Below are 20,228 nucleotides of genomic sequence, written 5' to 3'. Positions count from 1 at the left end.
CCCTCTTACCTGTAACCCTGGCCTCTGGCCGCACTTGATTTGCTTTCTATTACTATGGTCTTTCTTCTTCTTCTAGAATTTCATATAAATAGGATTCTTTCACTTAGTGTTCTGAGAGTAATTCATTTTTTTATATCTAGTCACAATTCTGTCTTTCTGCTAACCAGCCCTCATCCAAGAGCCACCCAGGAGCCCACCCACAGTCACCTCATTAGAACAGAGACTCCTGTCACCCAGGGAGTTCAAGGGATTTAGGAGCCTTGAGTCAGGAACAAGAAGTTGGGCAGAACAGGAGCAGCGCCCAAATAGAACCAAAGATACTCCTCATTTTATCAGTTAGGAATTTCCAAAGGTTTCAGGAGCACTGTGCCCAGGAGCTGGGAACAGAAACCAGCATATGTTTATTATCTCACATGTCCCTTCTCTCTTTAAAAAAAAAAAAAAAAAAAAAAAAAAAAAAAAAAAATATATATATATATATATATATATATATATATATATATATATATAAATTGATTTTTTTTAACAGAAAGGAAGAGAGAGGGATAGAGAGTTAGAAACATTGATGAGAGAGAATCATTGATCAGCTGCCTCTTGCACCCCCCCCTTCCCCCCCCGGGATGTGCCCACAACCAAGGTACATGCCCTTGACCGGAATCGAACCTGGCACCCTTCAGTCCACAGGCTGACACTCTATCCACTGAGCCAAACCGGTTTTCGTTCTTTTTTTCTTATATATTTTGTTTTTTGTACATAGTGCGAATTGGGCGGAAAGTTTTATTTTTTATTTTTAATAAAAATTTCAAGTTTTTTAGTTGATTTTTAGAGAGGAAGGCAGAGAGAGAGAAAGAAAAATATTGGTGTGAGAGCGAAACATCTATCAGCTATTGCCTCTCCCCACCTGCCATACAGGGGTCGGATCCCACAACCCAGGCATGTGCCCTGACTGGGAATGGAACTGGCAACCTTTTGAGACAACACCCAACCAATTGAACTACACTGGTCAGGGTGAAGAGTTTTTTGTCTAAAGGTTAGCATCATTTGTGGGAAAGTCTGTCTTTTCCCTCTGTTCTGTAGTACCGCCTTCAGAGTGAATTGAGGGTCTGTATTTCCATGAGCCCATTTCTGGTTGTGCTCTGTCCTATTCCATTGACTTATGGAACTCTGTGCCAGCATCACAATGCACATACTGTAGTTTTAGGATAAGTCTTGAGAGTTCTCAATTTATTGTTTTTAAAGAATGTCTTAGACTCTTGGCTATTTTTGGTCGTTTGCATTTTCGTGTATCTTTAGAATAGTCTTGTCAAATTCAAACAAGAAAACATGTTGGTATTTTGGCTGAGGTTATATTGAACTAAAAGATTCATTTTGCAAAAGGTAACTATATAATAATGAGGGTTTTTTTTAATCCACGAGTATGATACTCTTCTTTAATAAGTTCTTTTCATCTATTACAGATCTTGCACATCTTTTAAAAAAAACTATTTTTAGCCCCAGCCAGTTTGGCTTAGTGGTTGGAATGTCTGTTAGTTGAGGACTGAAGGATCCTGGGTTCGATTCTGGTCAAGGGCATGTATCTTGGTAGCAGGCTTGAACCCTGGCCCTGGTTGGGGGCATGTGCAGAAGGCAACTAATTGTCTCTCTCACATTGATTTTCCTCTCTCTCTCCCTCTCTCCCTCTCTCTCTTTCTCCCTCCCTCTCCCTCTCCCTACCTCCCCCTCTTCCCCCTTCTACTCTGTCTAAAAATCAATGAAAAAAATCTCCTCAGGTGAGGATTAACAACAATTTATTTTTATATGTTTTCCATTATTATTGGATCATTTTTAATACTTCTCTTTTCTAACTTGCTAATATATAGAAATATAGCTCATATGTGTGTGTGTGTGTGTGTATGTGTGTGTGTGTGTGTATATATATATATATATATATATATATATATATATATATATTCAGCAGTATTGGCAAACTTACTTTTTCTAATAATTTTTTTTAGGTTCCTTTGGACTTTCTATGTATATTGGCATAGCATCTGTGACTAATGACACATTATTTTTTCTTTTCCAGTCCTTAAGCCTGTTTATTTAGCAGGGATTTGTTAATTTTATGTCTCTTTAAAAACCAATGTTTGGCCAGGCAGGTGTGGCTCAGTGGTTGAGCGTCAACCAATGAACCAGAAGGTCACAGTTCAATTCCTAGTCAGGGCACATTCCCAAGTTGTGGGCTCTAGCCTGGTGTGGGGTGTGTAGGAGGCTGCTGACCAGTGATTTTCTCTCATCATTGATATTTCTATCTCTCACTCTCCTTCCTCTCTGTAATCAATAAAAATATATTAAAAAACAAATAATGTTTTGTCTTATAGCTCTTCTGTTTACATGTTTCTTACTCTTTTAGTGATTTCCTCAGCCCAAATGGGGCATGCATTTTGGCCTGCTTCCTTACTCCTGTTTGCCACCATATTGCCCATGATTTTTCATCTTCTCATATTTCTGGATTTGTTCACTAGGAGGCCAGGAGTTAAAATGATATTTTTTAGTGGCAGCTTCTAAGTCGCAGAGCTGGGCCTCACGTTTTCAACAACTACATAATAATCTTAAGCCGAGACCTGTTTGGCTCAATGGATAGAGCGTCGGCTTGGGGACTGAAGGGTCCTGGGTTCGATTCCGGTCAAGGGCATGTAACTTGGTTGCGGGCATATCCCCAGTAGGGGGTGTGCAAGAGGCAGCTGATCGATGACTCTCTGTCATCGATGTTTCTAACTCTCTATCGCTCTCCCTTCCTCTCTGTACAAAATCAATAAAAATATATTTAAAAAAATTATTTTAAAAAAAAAATCTTAAATTGCTGAGCAGTGCTGCTGTTGACTTATTTCTTGGTGTTTCTGCTGTCAGTGCTGAAGGCTGATACTCTGGAATAGGACGTCTGTGTGGCTCATAGACTGCAGTGAGAGAGGCTGGCAGCTCGTCTGTGCAGTGCTGGGTGTACTTGATTCTGAGGCAAGCTTTTGAAGCCTCAGTTCTCCTCACATCTTTAGTTTGTCTTAGAGTGACAGGAGATACTTTTCAATTGGAAAATAATATCCTGTGTTTCCAGCAGGAGTATTTTGGAAAGACAGTTAACTCCTTTTGTTTGTTTCTTCATCTATAGAATGAAAGGGTTTCTAACTCTAAAATTCTGCTTTTTTGCTGGAATAAAGAATTATTCACTATAGTCTTTATCAGAAGTGTAACTGAGCAGTCATTCACTTTGTACAAAGAATTTTGATCTGCTAATATTATAAATTGTAATAAACTATAAACAATTTATAGTTTATATAGTTTTTACAGTTTTGTTAAAATGCCAACAATAATATTCATTCTGTTTCATAATGGTTTTACTTTTTAATTTTATAGAATTAACACTGAATCCTCCAGAAGGAATCGTGGCAGGTGAGGCACTAAAGTTAACCTTTTTCTGATTTACTTTTAATAGCCAAAGCTGCCTTCAAAGTGACAATGTGGCTATTTTCTTTTTCTGCAGGTCCCATGAATGAAGAGAATTTTTTTGAATGGGAGGCATTAATCATGTAAGTTAATCCTATGTGTTGTTAGTCTTTAAGACTTTATTGGAGCAGAAACCGGTTTGTTTCAGTGGATAGAGTATGGGCCTGTGGACTGAAGGGTCCCATGTTCGATTCCGGTCAAGGGCATGTACCTTGGTTGCGGGCACATCCCCAGTGGGGGGTGTGCAGGAAGCAGCTGATTGACGTTTCTCTATCATCTATGTTTCTGGCTCTCTATCCCTCCTCCCTTCCTTTCTGTAAAAAATTCAATTAGATATGGATATAGATATATAGATATATAGATATATAGATATAAAGACTTTACTGGAAATTAGACCTGCACATCATGTTTGGCAGTACAACTCTGCTAACAAGCGTTGATCAGATAAAAGGCTAATGTGTCTGAAATTTAGCTCTTCTCTAGTCTGATAATCTGAAGGCCGAAAACAACACAAACATTTATCTATTAGAAATGAAAGTGTTTTCTTAGCACTACCAGTAAAAGGTTTAGTAAGCATTATATATTTGTATCGTTTTAAAGTAGATGTTGAATGGTCTGTGTTGTGCTGAATTAGCTTCAAACAGGTGGCTTTGGTTTCAAGAACTTCTGAGAGCCAAGGCTTTGAGGTTGAAAGGCTCCTTCGTGTGGGGATGGCCACCCCGCCTGCGCACCAGGACTGGTCTTCCCTCTGCTCTCCTTCTGTGTGCCTTTTCTGGCCTTCCATCGTCCCTGACCGGGAGACATGCTCAGTTCTCCTGAGATGACCTGTGGGTTCCTACCCAGTATAGAAAGACTGTAACTGGGTTTCATGTACAGTGATGTTGCTTAAACAGCAACAAAAAGACCTCTGCTTCTAGAATCTTCTATGGCTCTATGACCCAGGCTCTTTGCTTGCCTTCTTTAACCTTAGATGTACAATTTTTGGGCTATTCTTAGACTTAGGGTATTTCAAGAAAATGTGGCCCGGTAATATTGAGGTATTTGAGATTTATAATCAGTCCTCGATTTTCTCATGAGATGAAGTCTTCACCTAACTAGGAAGTTTTCCCATTGGATGCAGTGCCCTAATGGGAAGGGACTGGGAGAAGCTTGAAACTGCTGCAGCAGATGTGAACTCTTGACTTCAGGATGTCATTTTAAATGTAATCAGACTTTCTGATTTTCCTGGTGCTTATATGACATTAGTTCCTAATATTTATATGTTAGTTTGAGAAACAAGTTGCTGCTGTTATCTGTGAGGTTAGATTAAAATGTGAAAATTGATGTGAAGATAAGTTTTTTGATAAGCAAAAATGAATAAACACTATCCAGAGACAATATAGCATGCTAATGTTTCTGATCATTTGTAATATCTTCATTGTTTGGGTCCATGATACCCAAAGTTTTCCTGTGTTCCCGTGTTTCTGGCATGAGCATGCCTTTGCAGTGTGTATTTGTAACTGTATTGTCTTTCACCCCACAGCATGGGCTCCAGGTCAGCAATGACCTACATCCAATGGAATACTGTACTCATGTTAGTGTAGCTGTTTGTATTTTTACAGAAACAAGATATTACACTGTAGGAACTTGTTCTTTAACCTGCTTTTCTCATTTACTCTATCACATGCATTCCTTTGTGTTAACACGGACACATACACATACACCAGGCAGCAGGCCTGGTTGTAGGGACAGAATTTTGGAAGTCCCTCTGAGTGCAGAGGTTTATGGGCACCTGATAGGCCTTTTGTGTCTTATGCGCAGCTCAGGAGACTATTTAGAAGCCCTTAAAGGGACACATGAGCCTTTCACTATGGGTTTTTGATAGTGTTTATTGTTTAAAAATCTGTTAGGGTAACTATTACTAATTTTAGATAAACAGTATAAAATTAAATCAATATTATGAAAACCTGTCTTAAAAAGTAATTAGAACTATTTTTTAGGTAGAGCACTTCTGTGTTTGAATAAGGCTTTTGCTTTAATGTGGAATTCCCCTGCTTCAGGATCTTGTGAGTATGTGGGTTTTGGTCCTGTTCCAGATCCTTTCACAAACAAGAGGCCGTTCACCAGTGTGCTTAAAACATCTATTAAGGAATTAACTGTCCTCCCATTGATTCGGCTCACCCTCCTGTCTTGGCAGACAGCTGGCTGAGTTTCTCCACTTAGTGATAGGTTTTCTTTTCTTTCTTTTTATTCTTTGACTGTTTCTAGAGTTTGTCCCATACCCCACTGTTTGTAAAAGTCATGTTTGTCTCATTTTCCAGAGTTTGCAGCTTACCTTCAGAGCCTCCGTCTCAGATGTGCTGGGAAGAAAACATTTTTTCACATGTCCCAGACACACAACACTGAGAGTCTGTTGTTAGGGTTCTTCTTCACAGACACAGGCATAGTAGGGGTGACCCTGAACCTCCACTCTGAAAGAACAAGACTGGGGGACTGGGGTGGGCACAACAAATTAATGAACAAGGAGTAATTAAATAAGATCACTGCTGCCCGTTGTCTGGTCAGTAGGGGGAAATAACTCTGGTGACTTTCTGCAGAGCTTATGTTAGAGTTGGAACCTATACTCAGTAAGAAGTGTGGGCATGGGCTTCCTATCAGACTGAGGGAGGTGTGCCTGCAGGGCATAGGCTGCCATGGCTTTATGGTCTTGGGCCAGTCATCAAAACAGAGGTTCAGCACCCTTTTTTTTCTTTTTCTTTATTTAATGTTTTTAATTGATTTTTTTTTTTTTTTGAAAAAGAGAAGGGAGATCTATTAGTTGTCTTTGTATGCACCCTGACCCGCAACCTACATATGTGCCCTGACCAGGGATCAAACCCACCACCTTTGGGTATATGGGATGACGCTCCAACCAGCTGAGCCACTTGGCCAGGGCTTTAGCATCCATGAACTAGTGTCTTCATGTTCCAGGGTCTGGCTGCATGACCTCTTTGGCCCCTGGCTGTGGGTGTGGGGAGCTGTCTGAGGTCCTTAACTGTGGAGGTTGGACGTACACTTTCTTTGCAGCCCTGTAGTCTGGGGTACAGGACATCTATTATATTCTCAATGGCTGGAAAAAGCATTAAGTTCCTAGGAATTTTGCCACGTTGTTTCTGTCCTTCCCCAGCATCCTTGAAGTAGTTGGCAGTGGTGACCTCCCTGCCTGGTCCATGGCCTAGCTGCTGTCCCCTCCAGACCAGGGGGATTGATTGGCTGTGATAAAATGACAAGGGCTTCCTCTTCCTGAATGGCTGGGGACCCTTTGCTGACTACCCTCATGTTAGTGTGGCACATTTGGGTCCAAGCTGGGTTACAACCGTGAGTGCAAGGATTCCCAGGCTGTTGCTTCTCCTAGGTCTGGGCTTGACTTACATTAGGTGTGAACATTATGGTCATAGTAGCCACCTTTACATTAGGCTTTCTTGTTGACAGAAAAGTATCATAGAGCTTCTCTCATGGGTGTTGTGTTACTAAAACAGACCTGAGACGTTAAGATAGATGCGTATAATTTGTATTGTATGTTCTCTAACCGAACAGTCCCAACCCCAAGAATTTCTTCAATAGGAGAGGCTATCAAGATCTCAGTATGAGCCCTGGCTGGCATGGCTCAATGGTTAGAGTGTTGGCCTAAACGCCAGAAGGACGCAATTTCAATTCCCAGCCAAGGACGTGTATCTGGGTTGCAGTAATATGGACACGTCATTGTCCAATATGATCTACAGATCATCTATACCGGGGGTCTTCAAACTACGGCCCGCGGGCCACATGCGGCCCGCAGAGGAGTCTGATCCGGCCCGCCAGGTTTTTTGGGCAGTGAGCGCAGCCGAGAAGTTACAGTAGGAATTAGTAGTTCATATAGTCTGGCCCTCCAGCTCTCTGAGGGACCGTGATCTGGCCCCCACTTTAAAAAGTTTGAGGACCCCTGATACAGTGGGATGCCATGTGGCTCAGGAGAGGCTCAGGCAGAATCCACATACTGGCCTAGAGATGTGTCCACAGTGGCTATGGAGAGGAAGAAGCAAAGTATGTAACAACAGGTCTAGACCAGTGTTGTCTCCCCTTTCCCCCACCTCATCTCCCAGGGGACTTTTGGCAATGTCTGGAGACATTTTTGGTTGTCACAACTTAGGGGTAAGGGGAGCTCCACTACTGGCATTTAGTGGGGCACTGCTAAACACCCACAGGGCACAGGATGGCCTCTCACACACCACGGGCGGTCTGGCCCAGGATGCAGTGCTGAGGACGAGAAATCCTGGAATGGCTGAGCTGTTCCCCCAGTGTAAAATTTTTTGCAGCTTTGTTGAGATGTAATTTATATACCCTAGTTCTCTTGTAAATTAAGTATATAAGAGTTTTTTAGTTATCACAATCCAGTTTTATTTATTTATTTGTTTGTTTATTTTTTAATATATTTTATTGATTTTTTACAGAGAGGAAGGGAGAGAGATAGAGAGCTAGAAACGTCCATGAGAGAAACATCGACCAGCTGCCTCTTGTACACCCCTTACCGGGGATGTGCCTGCAACCAATGTACATGCCCTTGCCCGGAATCGAACCTGGGACCTTTCAGTCTGCAGACCGACGCTCTACCACTGAGCCAAACTGGCTTCAGCTATTTATTTATTTTTAAAAGAAATATATTTTATTGATTTTTTTACAGGGAGGAAGGGAGAGAGATAAAGAGAAACATTGATGAAAGAGAAACTGTACACTCCCCAATGGGGATGTACCCGAAACCAAGGTATATGTCCTTGACCGGAATTGAACCTGGGACCTTTCAGTCCGCAGGCTGACTCTCTATCCACTGAGCCAAACCAGTTTCGGCCACAATCCAGTTTTAGAACATTTCCCATTTGCAGTCAGTTCCCATCCTCAACTCCGCTTCAGGCAGCTCTGCTCTACTCTCTGCCTTAATAGATTTGCCTTTTCTGGACTTCTCCTGCAAATGGAATTATAAAATACCTTGTCTTTTGTATCTGGCTTCTGGTACTCAGTGTACTGCATAGATTGCATTCCTCTGTGTCACAGTGTCAGTGGTTCCTCCCTTTCTGTTGCTGAGTCGTGTTCCGCTGTGTGAGGGCCCCATCTGAAGTGTCTGCATATGTTTGGGCTATAGTGCTGCTGTGACTGTGTGGACACCCTTTTCTGTTTCTTTTGGTTCGATATGCAGGAGTGGAGTTGCTGGAGGATAGAATAAATCTGTGTTTGACAGTTTAAGAAACAAACTGTTTTCCACAGTAGCTCACTCATCATTTTATCAATATATTCCTACCAGCCTCAGGTGAGGGTCTTCATTTCTCTCCTCTCCCTGCACACACACTTAGTGTTGTCTGGTGAGAAGTGGGGTCTCATTGTGGAATTTGTCTGCTTTTTTGAGGACTAGATGTGTTGACTGGTTTGTACTGCAGTGCCCCTCAGGGGGACCCGCCTGGAAATGGAAGGTGTTATGAAGCAGTGTGCCTTTCTGTTTATGCTTCAGGCGGTTATGTCTTTGGGGCATAACCACCTTAGTAATCCAGTTCAAGTTTAAGTTCTAATGAATGGGTTTACAATCTTTATTATTTAAACCCCTGTCACATGTATGAGACATTGTGATCGTGCGCTGTGACAAACCTGAAAAAGGGAACAGCGAAAACAGCTTCTCCACCACCTGTCCCAGCTGGAGAGCCACGTGGGCTGTGGTGCTAGGACATGCCCACGGGCAGGTGGCTCACACTGGGCAAGCCTGTCTGCACAGGTGACCGGTTGTTATGGATGGAGCAGAATTGGGGTGCCAGGACTCCAGGAGGAAGCAGCAGGCAGCTGTCCGTCAGGCAGAGCAGACACTGAACAGTGGTCAGGGTTAGACCTCCATGCTGCTCTCACTATTTGCTCCTGAGCATCTGACTCACCTGAGCTAGTAGTCAGAGTGGAGCGATTTGAAACAATTTCCTTAATAGAGTGCAGCGTGGGTATTTTGCTTTAATAATCGTCTCAACAAATAAATAAGTACCTATCTCAGAGCTCTGAAATAATTTAGGCCATTATTTTAATTAATAAGATAAAAATAATTTTCAGGCTTTGAAGAATGTATAGTTGCCTCAGAAATATAAAATGTTTTGCTTCCTTGGTTTTTCTTGTACATTTTTCCCCCTGAAGATTTTCAGATGAGGCATTTAGTGAAGAAGGGACACTATCACTTCTTTATTGCCTGGAGTATGGCACTAAAACTTGTCCAAAAATAATACTAATTATGTCTCTCTGTCTTGCTTCAGGAATTCACTCGCTAGTGTTTTCCATCAGTCAGCTGGCATGCCACTGCCCACATGGGCCCAGCTGTGGGCTTGTCCCCGGCCCAGGACCTCTGGAAGAGAAAGGAACCCTGGTTTTAAACCAGTAGCGAACCAGAGCATTTGAAAGTCACTTTGATATTTAAGATGTGAGAACACTTTAGGAAATGTTTGTTCGTGTTTCTGAGGCTGCACACGATCCAGTGGATTTTTTATTTTAAAGAAAGCTCTATTATGAGAAACAAAGAACTGTTATCAGAGTATTGAGCAAGTACCATTCGGCTCATTCCAAAAACATTACCCAGACATTTTTTTCCTCTCCTAAGGAGGTGCCAGAAAGAGTGAAGCACTGGCACACATTCCTGACATAGTAACACTGTTGCTTTTAAAGATAATATCTCTGTTTGCCCAGCCTCTGAGTTAGCAGTTTGAACTGCTCTACTGTTAACTCCGGGACTGAACTGACTTCAGACCTTGACCAAGTCATTTCATCCTTGGCTATCCCCGCTCTGCTTAAGTGAAAGCAGCACTTCCTGACAGCCTTTTTCAGAAGGACATAATGGAGTAAGGACAGAGGGGCACTCTATCTGCTTTGAGGTCTTCTGGAAAAGCGGCGTGGGCCGATCGAAAATCTCGCGTGTGTGGTCTGTGCTGACCTGTGTGCAGAAAGAAGGGCTTCCAGGGCACCGCTCAGGAAGAGCACAGCTCCTGGTGGCGGCGGCCTGCAGCCCTTCCCCTGCAGCGTCGCTGGCCACCTCTCCCAGGAGCCCACCCCATTCCTGCCTCCTCCTGTGGCTTTCCTGTCCTGGTTTCAGGCCAAGGCTCTGGGCGCTGTTATGCCGTGACACCCTCCAAAACAAAGTACCTATTCACTGTGGCTTCCCCTAAGTAGCAAGGACACAGTTTTCAGAATCAAGATTAGCCTCTTCAATTGAAAACCAGTATTATATGAAATGCTGAAGGGTATTCTTTAACAAGAGGAAGAAGAAGAAAGGTAAAGACAAAAATTATGAACAAAGTGACAACAAATACATATCTTTCAACAAGTGAGTCTAAAAACCAAGTGAATAAAAAGTCTGGTGAACAGAATAAACTGATGAATATAATAGGATCAGGGGCATAGAAAGGGAGTGGACTAACAATTCTTGGGGGGACGGGAAGGCGTGTGGGGGGTGTGGGAAGAGATGACAAAAATTGTACGCCTATGGATGAGGAGGGGGGAAGAGGGTGGGGTGGGAAATGGGTGGAGGGGAGCTATGGGGGAAAAAAGAGGAACAACTGTAATAATCTGAACAAAAAAGATTTACTAGTAATATATATATACACACACATATATATAAAGAAAATATTTAGCTCCACCGAACACCTCTTGTGTTGTTCCTGTTTTGAACATTTTACCGCAGCCCAGCCTCCAGGCTGGTGACTTGGTCCTGGCCTCCACTATGGTGGTGTCTTTGAAAGCCCTTAGTGCTAGCACCAAATGAAAATAAAGCTCTTTTCTTCGGCCTCCCTCCCTCCCTCCCTCCCTTCCTTCCTTCAAATATGTTTTAAAATTGATTTTTGGAGAGCAGGGAGAAAGAGAAACATCTATGTGAGAGAGAAACATTGATCCCTCCCGCTCACACTGTGATCTGGGACTGAATCCTCAACCCATGCATGTGCCCCAACCTGAAATTGAACTGGCTACTGGGACAATGCTCATCCAACCGAGCCACACCAGTCAGGGCTAAAGTTCTGTTCTTTTTGAATTTTTTTGTCTATTTAATTGTAGAGATAAGTGTTTCTAATATTTGCAAATCTACATACATTTTTAAAATTTCACTGAATAAAAATAATTTTATCAAGATTTAAAATAAATTTATACTTTAGCTGAGACCGGTTTGGCTCAATGGATAGAGCGTCGGCTTGGGGACTGAAGGGTCCCGGGTTCGATTCCGGTCAAGGGCATGTACCTTGGTTGCAGGCATATCCCCAGTAGAGGGTGTGCAAGAGGCAGCTGATCGATGACTCTCTCTCATTGATGTTTCTAACTCTCTATCTCTCTCCCTTCCTCTCTGTACAAAATCAATAAAATATATTTAAAAATAAAAAATAAAAAAAATAAATTTATACTTTAAAAAGACAATTTTAAAATGTATGTAGATTGTTTTAGAATAAAGATATTTTAATTTTTTTTCCTGTGCTGTATCTTATATTTATTTTGAGAAGTAGCAGGTCTCCTGTGTTGAACTGCTTCTGGAGTGGCCAAGGCTTTTGTCCTTGTGATGGCACTCATTATGCTGTAGAATTAACATGCTAGGCTCATTGCTTAGAGAGAGATAGGTGTTGCTAAAGAGACATCCTCTCGGTTCACAGGAATAGAATGGAATTTTTTTTTTTAATGTATTTTATTGAATTTTTACAGAGAAGAAGAGAGAGGGACAGAGAGTTAGAAACATCAATGAGAGAGAATCATTGATCAGCTGCCTCTTGCACACCCCCCAGTGGGGATGTGCCCGCAACCAAGGTACATGCCCTTGACCGGAATCAAACCTGGGACCCTTCAGTCTGCAGGCCGATGCTCTATCCACTGAGCCAAACCGGTTTTGGCTGGAATTTCTTTTCTTATTGAGTTAATGGGTCATATCCAAAGTGGTTGCTGCAGTCATAGTGTTTAATTGTTTAGCAATTCTGTTTTCTATAAAAATTTACATAGGAAAAATGGTCTGAAATCTGTTAAAGCTACTATAATGTAGCTTTTATGAACGACATTGGTATGGGGTGGAGGAGTTCATCTCTTTTAAGTTTCAAGCTGGTGGCTCTCACTTCTCCTCTCCTGTCGGCCATGGTATTGTATATTGGTCAAGAGAGTGTTCATTTATATGCATAGAGTTTTAAAATGTGAGAGGACTTCTGAAGTGTTTAGTCTGTTTCTGCTACTTTCCACCTGAGGAGTTGGTAAACCCAGGCAAACAGGCATGCACGTGCCTGGTGACATTGAGTGCTTAGGTGACCGTGTAAGTGCAGGGTGTGGTCTGCAGGTCAGGGCTTGCTTGCAACACTGCTGCACGTGTGCATACCTGGCCTTCTATAGGGAGCCTGGCAGGGACCACACGTATGCTCTTTACCTGTTTCTGGAAGGTTAGAAAAACTACTTCTGAGGCTCATTTAAAAATTAAAAATTCCCTTTGGAACAACTCTCAACCCCTCATTTATTTACTACAATAGAATCTTGCTCTAACATGTGCCATCATTTCTATCTTTCTCCTAAAATGTAATTGAATCACATATACAGAAAAGCACAGTCCTCAGGGTCTTTCATTGCTGGCCTTAGTTGTTTTCTCTAATCCTATGATGATAGAGGTTCTGTGGCCCTACTGTTACCTCTGTTAGCGTAAAAACTACCTGTAACTTCGTCTTTGTGCTTGTACCTAAGATTTAAACCAGATTGGAACGCTACAATGAGATAGGATTTTCCATTCAGAAAAAGAACCAACTCAACATTAGTATTTAGATAATCTTTTCATGTGCAATTAAGCAAAAATCTCTTGAACTCATTTCTAAAGTGTGGTAGACACTGAAAAAATTTCCTTCAAGTTCTGTGTATTTTATATCTTTCAGGGGCCCAGAAGACACTTGCTTTGAGTTTGGTGTTTTTCCTGCCATCCTGAGTTTCCCGCTGGATTACCCATTGAGTCCCCCAAAGATGAGATTCACCTGTGAGATGTTTCATCCCAACAGTGAGTACTTGGGAAGTTGTGTTAGTGGTTCCAGGAGGGCCCAGAGTGACTGCGTGAAGGCAGTGTCAGTGAGTGAAACGGACCACCGAAAACATTTTTTATGTTCTGAATCTTAGCAAGTTAATCATGGTGGTATTGACAGCATTGTGGCTTCAGTTTAGAATAGGGGTGTCGAACTCAATCAGAGAAGGGGCCAAATCTAAAAATCCAGCCTAAATCGCAGGCTGAATGGTTTACTGAACAGTCATAAACTGTCATTGTGATGGAAACGCAGCGGAGTGCAGTGATGACAGCGCGGTGCGGGCCACATTGCAAGGCCTGGCGGGACGGATTTGGCCCGCGGGCCTTGTGTTTGACACATGTGGTTTAGAAGGACAGTTTAATGTAGATAAAAGTATAAGTTACCAAGAGAAATCCGGTGCCTTTTTAAAAATAATTTCAGTTGTCTTTGTCCTAGCCATGTGAACATTTTTCAGGGATTTAATGGTAGAATTATTGTGAACAATCCTGATTATGTGAGACTAGTAGTCCTGCGCACGAATCTGTGTGCCAGGAGCTCTCTGCAGGTTCTGGCCTTCTGCGCCCGCTGCCCAGATGCTCTCCACGGCAGAGGCCCATCTGCAGCTGGGCACAGAGCGCTTGACCAGGGCAACGACGAAACAAGCATTCCGTCAGGCTGCTCATGCTGCCAGCTCTTAGTGGTCCCCCCCAGGACTGGGGGATTCTGGCAGGGCTGAGGGTACTGGGCGCCACCATCTTAATGATGGAGTGATGGTTAATTTGCATATTGCCCTTTGATTAGATAGGATATTTTGGTGAAATATTTGATTGCCAAAAGCCTTTCATTTACTCCTTTTGGATATAATATTTTTTTAAAAAACAATCATATGATGGTAGAATTGTCCCATATTGACTAGAACTGGACAGACCAGCCTAGAGCCCCTTCAGGGGGTGAGCAGTGACCTGAGGGGCCCAGATAGGCCTGCCAGGACCATGTGGATGGGAGCGTGTGGAGGGGAACTTGGCACTTGGGGCTCAGGTTGTGTTCCAGTTGTGCAGACAGCCCACTCTCTGTCTGCACCTCCTGCTCCCTGCCTCTGTGGGGCCTGATCCATACTGGGTTACTGATGCGGTTATTGCTCACCTGGTGTGCTCTGGCCCCTGCAGTCTACCCTGATGGCAGAGTCTGCATTTCCATCCTCCATGCTCCGGGTGACGACCCCATGGGCTACGAGAGCAGTGCCGAGAGGTGGAGCCCCGTGCAGAGCGTGGAGAAGATCCTCCTGTCAGTGGTGAGCATGCTGGCAGGTGAGGAAAGCCTTGGTCACTGTGGGCTTGCTGCTAGTAGAGGAAGCCACATAGCTCAGTGGCTGTGCCTCCTCTGCATTTCATCCTCATCTTCATTTTTTTTTTTAAATATATTTTTATTGATTTTTTTACAGAGAGGTAGAGAGAGGGAAAGAGAGTTTAGAAACATCAATGAGAGAGAATCATGGATCAGCTGCCTCTTGCACACCCCGTACTGGGGATGTGCCCGCAACCAAGGTACATGCCCTTGACCAGAATCGAACCTGGACCTTTCAGTCCGCAGGCCAACGCTCTATCCACTGAGCCATACCGGTTTCGGCTCATCCTCGTCTTCATAATTCAGCTTTATTGTTTTTGATGAGTTTATATATATGCTTTTCTGCTTTTTCGTTTCATGTTATTTGTATACACAGTTCCAAGCGTAATTCTTCCTGTGTTTCTAACCCGAGTGCCTGGGCAATGGGGTGCTGTCTTTGGGGACAGGAACCCAGAGGGAGCATAATTTGTGGACGGGAACAGTTTGGGGTATGAGTGTCCACCCTCCAGTGCTTGTCCAGAGCCATTCATCTGAGGGTGGGTCGTGGAAGTGAGGCTATGGGATCATCTGTTGGTAACGGGTAGGACAAAAGGGATAATGGAGAAAAGGGCACATAGAAGGAGAGGGGTCCTCGCAGGAGTGAGGAGAGTGGTCTGGAAAACTAGAAGGAAATGGAGGCATGTCAGAAGGAGAAAGTTGACGGTGCCGTAGGAGGTCCCAGCTGGAGGCCAGCCTGAGCGGCCACTGGGTTTGGGCTGTTGGAGGTCCTCGGCTGACTGCTTGGGATTCAGTGAAGTCCAGGAACCTGAAGTCAAGAGTTTCAGTGTATGTGTGTGTTTTTGTTTGTTTGTTGTTGTTGTTTTAAAGAATAGTTTATTGATTTTTAGAGAAGGGATGAAAGGAGAAAGAGGGAGAGAGAAATTTCTGTGTGAGAACACATCATCAATCAGCTGCCTCCTGCACGCTCCTTACTAGGGATCAAGCCTGCAGACTGGGCATGTGCCCTGACTAGGAATCGAACCAGTGACCTCTTGGTGCATGGGACAATGCCCAAACAACTGAACCACACCAGCATGCATGTTTTAAGCTGGAGACTCTCTCCATTCTCACATGAGCGAACAGAATCAGACAAAAGGTGTCTGAAGACGAGAGACAGGCAGTGACTTGGCTATCTTCAGATGTCAGCTCTAAGTTCTATTGTAAATGTTTTTGCTCTAAATTATTTTCCTTTTTTGAGAGGTTTTAATGTATTCTTTATATACACTCCTCTCGGAATGCCAGTCCCCTGCTCTGAGCTGCTTTTCCAGCACCGTCAGTGCCTGCTCTTAGTCTGGCCAGGCTGTCTCCCGTTCAGCTGTGTGGTCTGAGTGCTGCTCTAGGAGACTATGGTCCTTGGGCCTCTGTGAGCCATTGGGGCACTGGAATGTCCTCGGGCAGAGGCTGTGGGCAGTAATTGGGGGCTGGCTCTGTCTATGCTTGGCTGTTCCCTGCAGTCTGGCTCAAACAGGGGTCCCCTAAGTGCCACATTCTCTGAGAAGCCTGCGTACTCCAGTCATCCTGCCTCCTGCTGTCCTGTTCTCCCCTTTGTAGCACTTAGCTTGACATGAGGCATTTGTGGGTCCATGAGAGGGTGTCTCTGAGAGGGCCCAGGTCACTGGACCCCTGCATAGCCAGTGTCCAGAAGGAGGCCTCCCACACAGGAGCTGGTGAGGAAGGGTTTGCTGAATAATGGAAGAAGGGGAGGACAGTGCTATTGGTTCAAGAGTCACAGACACTGTGGCAGCTTAGAGCAGGGGGGCTAGATGGGAGGGAGCAGCCTGGGGCCATGCTGAGCTCAGAACTGTGCTCCTTGTCCTGTTGGCCTCTAGGCAGCCTTCTCTGCTCTGATCTGGTTGCTTCTCAGTTCTACATGGTGGTGACTACCTATACCTCTGTCACTGCTAGTTCCCCTGTCTCCTTCCCACAGGCCCTGGCTTCCTCTCTGTGTGTCTGCTGATTCTAGCCTGGGGCCAGGTGTCCACATGGGCTCAAAGTCCATGTAGGGCCACATCTGCCTGGCCCTGTACTCCGATAATTGCTAGGGGGAGCTGTGCTGAGAAGGGCTCCGAGAGAAATGTCTGCACAGAGCAAGCCCTGAAGGAATAAGCTGGCGGGTGGGTGGTCTGTGACTCACTTTCTGGGCACTCCGCAGGTCATGTGCCAGTCCTATGTGTTAAGTGAGGTCAATGGCTTCTGTGGGCACATTTAAGATGCTCACAAGGTAGGAGTGATGAGAATGGATCTTGCCCCGAGATGTGTCTCTCCACTGACCTCACACCTCTTCTCAGGGGAGGGACTGTTGTTTGTTCCATATGTATATTATTGATTTTTTACAGAGAGGAAGAGACAGCGAGATATATATATATATATATATATATATATATATATATATATATATATATATATATATAATTGATTTGTTACAGAGAGGAAGAGACAGCGATAGAGAGTTAGAAACACTGATGAGTGAGAAACATCGATCAGCTGCCTCCTGTACAGCCCCCACTGGGGATGTGCCTGCAACCAAGGTTCATGCCCTTGACCAGAATCAAACTTGGGACCCTTCAGTTTGCAGGCTGACGCTCTATCCACTGAGCCAAACCAGATTTCTCCCCCAGCATTTCAGTCGTCAGCATCTCTTATTTCTGGGACACATCTTGGGAATGTAAATAAATATCTTGTCAATTCAGACCTCGCTTTAGAAGCCCCTTTCATGTGGACACGTCTGCCTTCTCTTCCAGAGCCCAACGACGAAAGTGGAGCTAATGTGGATGCTTCCAAAATGTGGCGGGATGACCGAGAGCAGTTTTACAAGATCGCCAAGCAGATCGTGCAGAAGTCTCTGGGGCTCTAAGGCCTCGCCCATGTGTGTGCCAAATACACCACCAGGCCGTCTCCAGTGTTTCTCCAGGACATTGGGTGACAGTGACACTCTGTGCGGGTACCAAAAAAGGCAAGCTTGTAGATCTGCAGCTCTGGTCTTCTTTTCCACCCTCCCAACCCAAACGGGCTTCTCTTCTGAAATTACAGCTCATGTAGGATAATGACAGTTGGATGCAGCTTTAGAGTGTTCCCAGCAAGGTGGTTCAGGTAGATTGTCAAAGCTGTCACCACTACCTCTCCCAGCTGAAGCGCCTGCAGACCCAACAGTTGGTGGCTTCCCTTCCCTCCTGAGTGCTGAGGGGGTATGTGTTGGCCTCCTCAGGACTGGAGCCAAGGCCAAGGGCAGGGCTGGGTGTCTGTGGTCCCTCTGGCTCCTGTGTGCCCCATGAGCAGTGCACAGCTGTTTCAGTGTGTTGTGTTTTACAAGCAGGTGTTTTTCTTATAATCTCATCACATCTTTTTCTTTTGTTGTGTATTACAAACTGTCACACTTAATAATACATTATTTCAGGAAATTAATACTTTTCTAAATGTGGATGACTGAACAGTGGGCACATGGGGAAGCTCACTGCTTCCACACAGACCAACGATCTTTCTTGATCACATTTATCAAAGATGACAGTCATTTCTTAGTAATACAGAAAAATATGGGACTGAAAGTTTTAGTCACAGTTTCTTCTGAATCTATAGGAGTTTACTTTTTCCAGTATCAAAACCAGCGAGTTCTAGGTTTTTGCACATTGTGGTTGCAGCAGGAAGTTGGACTTATTGGGACAAAATTATTCTTTGTAACTTGGAAGGGATCTTTTGTTAGTGCAGAGCAGAGGCGTGCCTTATCTCCAAATTTGACCTGCGCTCACTTGTGGAAGTGTGGCATGCGGGGTCCTGGCCCCAGTGGGCACAAATCACTTACTTGTGGATTACAGTCAGTCTTCTCCAGAATGAACAGCTCAGAAGCATGATGCTGGGTCCATTATGAGCAATAACAGATCTGTTGCTTGCAGAATCACACATTCAGCCTGTTTCACACAGGTTACGTTTAAATAAGTATTTCTATTTTTAAAATAATGGATGGCCTTCAAGACATAGAATAGATCTTACTTTATTTTGTCCCTTCCTCCCCTTTCATGATGTGTCTGGTGGGCAGTTGTGGTGTTTGTTTTACTGCCACCTCACACATCATTTCTTGGGTTGACAAATACTGGCTAAGGGGGCTCTGTATTGGGCTTCATTGGAAACCAGATTCTCTCCTCAGAAGGGCATCTTTTAAGATTTGGAATTTAGTACAAGGTCTTGTATTTGGGAGGGGAGGGAAAGAGGTGTTGCATCTAAATAGTATTTGTAGGCCCATTTGCCAGAGGCAGAGCCCTCTCCACAGATGGAAAGTGTGTGGGGATGTGATCTGTGGACATGGCTGGAGAGTGGGCATTGCAGCCACATTAGCAGGTGGCCATGGGGGCTTCCAAGAAATCTGGAGGAAGAAGAGAGATTGTCTCTTTGCAAAACAAAGTATTTTTATTAATTTGTATTTATTAAATGGAAAGAGAATCCCCTGGTTAAAAATAAAGTTATATATTTTCCCCATTCTGCAGTGTGTTTTGTGTTTTTATTTGTCACATCTATACTAATAAAGAGTAATATGCTAATTGGACTGGACATCCTTCTGGACAAAGCCATGGTGGTGGGTGCTGAGGCAGAGGCAGTTAGGGGGCTCCTAGGCCGCCAGGGGAGGGCAGTTATTAGGGGTGACTGGGTCGGCAGGGGAGGGCAGTTAAGGGCATTAGACAGGCAGGCAGGTGAGTGGTTAGGAGTCAGTCCTGGATTGCGAGAGTGATGTCCGACTGCTGGTTTAGGCCCAATTCCAAGTCAGACATTTTCCGGATTGGAAAGAGTGCAGGCTGGAACATCCTCTCCCCGCTGTGCATGAATTTAGTGCACCAGGCCTCTAGTTTTTATATAATGATATGGAGACCCATGACCAAATTGCCCACTGTGGAATGTGCCAGAAGCCCCTCGTAGAGCTGCCTTCCCTTGGCAGTATACATGGACACCAAAACTCCGTGTCAGGTTTGTTCAGAGGTCACTTTATTCTGGACTTGTATGAGCCTTGGAGGAGTTCATTCTCTTAGTCCCTTTGTTCCATTCTCCATGTCTTTCCTTCTGGAGTTCTCAGGTTTCCTAGCTGCGTCTGTGGCAGCATCAGTCTGTGACCTTGTCTAGAGGAGATGTCTGTTTACCAGCAAAGAGCAGGCGTGTGAGTAGGAAGCAACGGGAAGCTAAGAGCACACTCGGATTTTCATTGGGACGTGAAGTCGGTCCCTGTGGGTGTGCCTCTGAAGCTTCTTGCTTAGTGTGTAAATTTTTAAAGGGGCCCAGGTCCCAGCTTTGCTGACCTCAGTACTGTTTGATGACTGTCATGGTCGGCTTCTCTTTTTCATCCCCAGGCTTCCCTAGAACCAAGCCTGGCCCTCCTTT

The 20,228-nt window shown here is 44.1% G+C and overlaps 1 protein-coding gene across 3 annotated transcripts in view; it reads left to right on the top strand.

Moving 5' to 3' along the window:
- The window catches only part of UBE2G2 (ubiquitin conjugating enzyme E2 G2), a 28,334-nt gene extending 8,997 nt beyond the window's left edge, over positions 1–19,337 (top strand). Inside the window, exons 2-6 of one of the 3 annotated variants that reach the window (XM_036445383.2) lie at positions 3,391–3,426; positions 3,518–3,563; positions 13,368–13,486; positions 14,654–14,794; positions 17,612–19,337. In XM_036445383.2, the coding sequence (XP_036301276.1) occupies positions 3,391–3,426; positions 3,518–3,563; positions 13,368–13,486; positions 14,654–14,794; positions 17,612–17,724 (455 nt within the window). In that variant the 3' untranslated portion in view covers positions 17,725–19,337. Of the gene's footprint in view, positions 1–3,390; positions 3,427–3,517; positions 3,564–13,367; positions 13,487–14,653; positions 14,875–15,114; positions 15,183–17,611 lie in introns of those variants that run through there. The other 2 variants (XM_036445384.2, XM_036445385.2) reach the window with 2 other exon arrangements.
- Positions 19,338–20,228: the final 891 nt, after the last annotated feature.

The sequence above is a fragment of the Pipistrellus kuhlii genome, unplaced genomic scaffold (assembly GCF_014108245.1).
Source record: "Pipistrellus kuhlii isolate mPipKuh1 unplaced genomic scaffold, mPipKuh1.p scaffold_m20_p_2, whole genome shotgun sequence".
NCBI classification, from domain to species: domain Eukaryota; kingdom Metazoa; phylum Chordata; class Mammalia; order Chiroptera; family Vespertilionidae; genus Pipistrellus; species Pipistrellus kuhlii.
The sequence above is the reverse complement of the archived record's forward strand: the minus strand, read 5'-3'. Positions and strand labels throughout refer to the sequence as shown.